The sequence below is a fragment of the Megachile rotundata genome, chromosome 6 (assembly GCF_050947335.1).
Source record: "Megachile rotundata isolate GNS110a chromosome 6, iyMegRotu1, whole genome shotgun sequence".
In the NCBI taxonomy this organism is placed as follows: domain Eukaryota; kingdom Metazoa; phylum Arthropoda; class Insecta; order Hymenoptera; family Megachilidae; genus Megachile; species Megachile rotundata.
The window spans coordinates 12192805-12195748 of record NC_134988.1 but is presented as its reverse complement, the minus strand read 5'-3'; the positions used below and the strand labels follow the sequence as shown (position 1 = coordinate 12195748).

Here is a 2944-nt window from a genome sequence, read left to right as displayed (position 1 = left end):
GAACCAATGTTTGATCGTCGTTTAATCGAGTTCATCTCATCGATATCGAACGTTTCGTGCATGCAAATTCAAATTGTTGAGGTTTGAGATATTGGGACTTTTGCGGTTTGGAAATTATGGGATTTGGAAGTGGAGGGAGTTTAGAAAATTTTGGGTTTGGGAGTTGGGAACGGTGGAATTTTGAGGAGGAGGAATTTTGGAATTTTAGAATTTGGAGGAGTTGGAATTTTGGGGTTTTCAGATTCTGGAGTTTTGGAATTTCAATGCTTTGGAATTCTGGAATTTTAGAATTTGGGGGAGGTGGAATTCTGGAATTTTAGAATACGGGGGAGGTGGAATTCTGGAATTTTAGAATTTGGGGGAGGTGGAATTCTGGAATTTTAGAATTTGGGGGAGGTGGAATTCTGGAATTTTAGAATTTGGGGGAGGTGGAATTCTGGAATTTTAGAATTTGGGGGAGGTGGAATTCTGGAATTTTAGAATTTGGGGGAGGTGGAATTCTGGGACTGTGAGATTCTGGACTTTTCGAATTTTGGGGTTTTGGAATTCTGCAACTTTAGAATTTGGGAGAGTTGGAATTCTGGGATTATAAGGTTCGGGGCTTATGGTATTTCGGTGCTTTGGAATTCTGGAATTTTAGAATTTTGGGGAGTTGGAATTTTGGGGTTTTCAGATTCTGGAGTTTTGGAATTTCAATGCTTTGGAATTCTGGAATTTTAGAATTTGGGAGAGGTGGAATTCTGGAGTTCTAGAATTTGGGGGAGTTGGAATTCTGGGACTGTGAGATTCTGGACTTCTGGAATTTTGGAGTTTTGGAATTCTGCAACTTTAGAATTTGGGAAAGTTGGAATTCTGGGATTATAAGGTTCGGGGCTTATGGTATTTCGGTGCTTTGGAATTCTAGAATTTTAGAATTTGGGGGAGTTGGAATTCTGGGACTGTGAGATTCTGGACTTTTGGAATTCTGGAACTTTGGAATTTTGGGAAGTTGGAATTACAAGACTTTAAGACTCTGAACTTCTAATATTTTGGAGTTTCATAATTCTAGAATATCAGAATTTTAGAAAATTTAAATTCTGAGGCTCTAAGACTCCATACTTTTATAACTTTGCAATACTAAAATTGTAAAACATTGGGAACTTAAAAAATTGTTGACCTCATCTCACAAAAAATTCAAACAATAGTTCTTTCGATCGTCAGCCTGAAAGGTTGACAAATTCCAATGTATGTCACGCTGAGATCAGCAATTAACTCATTTTACGAGTTGCAATATCGAAATTTGTCAGTCAGTATTCCAATATCTGTTCGTGATCAACATTCTAAAGGAATGGAGAAGAAAGTATTAATTGCTTCGCTTATATTTTTTATCATATCCCTCGCATCAAGCGGTAATTATAATTATATTTCTCTATAGTTTTCTTACTGGATTTTTACTGCAATTGTTAATTTTAGAGAGGAGTCTGAACACATCAGACCTTAAGTGCAGAGGTCGTGTTTATTATAATGTAACTATGGCTGCGTATTATCCTGTGTTTGACAGTGACAATGAATCTGATTACTTGGATGCTAGAGCTAAGAAACTGAGGACTTTGCAGGTTTGTTTATTAAATGTAATTTAATTAGAAATTTTATTTATTGAACTGGTATCAAAATTTATACGAAACATATTATTTTTAAAGTTCATTACAAAATTGAAATTTTCAACCAATTTTTTATAATTTGTGAATTGTTATTTTACTGATCAGTTATGGTCATTACTGATCAAAATTTGTTTTTGTAGGACTTTCTTGATGGACGGAATGAATTCGTGACTGTTTCAATGGATCTCGATTCGGGGATACCATATGGAACAAAAGTGTGCATTCCTGAATTGAATGCAAAATTTCAACGTCGAATTCCTCTTGAGGTATAATAATTAATAACACATGCTCCAAATATTTAATTATCAATCATACACTTAATCACTTAACGTTAGATAAAATTCAATGTCCCTATTATCTAATGAATAGAACGATTCTTTCTAAAAATTGATATAGACATTCGATGCCTAAGTTAAGAAAATTGAATGTCATCTACTAACATGTTCTCTTATTTTCATTTACTAACATGTTCTCTTATTTTCATCTTTTAACATGTTCTCAATATATCCTTCAAAGTATCTCTAAGTGTCACATATGAACTAATACATTATATTTTCCAGGTCAGGGACAGAAGTCACTATGGGGACGTTAAATCTAAATTACCAGACTTCTCTCACGTTGATATTTGCGTAAGAACTGAAGAGGACACTTACGATCATTCCGTAAATGGCGTCGTGTCGCTTTATGTGTAACCGTATGTTGTACTTATTGAATGTAAACATCTATCAAACCTTACACAATTAGAAAATTACACAATTTTCTATGTCATCGCTGTTTGAAATAGAAAAGAATTGTCAATTGTATATCTTGTACAAAAGTGTCTAAATCCCTTGAAACTCTTTGAGTCACTCTTTGAGTCACATACAAAGTAGACATAAAATTATATACAAAATTTTATGTTAGTTAACATGGTATTGCAAGAGGAGCTAAAACAGTTTTATTTTAAATTATCAAACAAGAATAAAATAATTTTATTTAAAGACATAATTTTGTTATACTATAAAATATAGTTTTGTCATAGAAAATAAGATAAGTGGTTTCAAGGATAAATTCATACTTTTGACAAATGATATTTAAAGTAAAAAAGGATAGAAAAAAATTCTACGTGTTATCTTCGATCTGTTTAGATCTTTGTCGAATTAGTGAAACTTAAAATGAATCACGCAGATACTGATTGATTGATAGTGCGAAATATTGTAAATATAAGCAAAGAACACTTTGGAGAAATTCCGTGGAACCTTTCTTTTTTTATAGAAGCAAGATTTTGCCCTCGAATGGAAAATTTTGACTATATTTTGCGTGAC

The 2944-nt window shown here is 33.0% G+C and overlaps 1 protein-coding gene across 1 annotated transcript; it reads left to right on the top strand.

Moving 5' to 3' along the window:
- The first annotated feature begins 1277 nt into the window (after positions 1–1277).
- Positions 1278–2443, top strand: LOC100877542 (uncharacterized). Its single transcript, XM_003703129.3, has 4 exons — positions 1278–1388; positions 1453–1595; positions 1781–1906; positions 2201–2443. The coding sequence occupies exons 1-4, from the start codon at positions 1328–1330 to the stop codon at positions 2330–2332; spliced, it is 462 nt and encodes a 153-aa protein (XP_003703177.3). The 5' UTR covers positions 1278–1327; the 3' UTR covers positions 2333–2443.
- Positions 2444–2944: the final 501 nt, after the last annotated feature.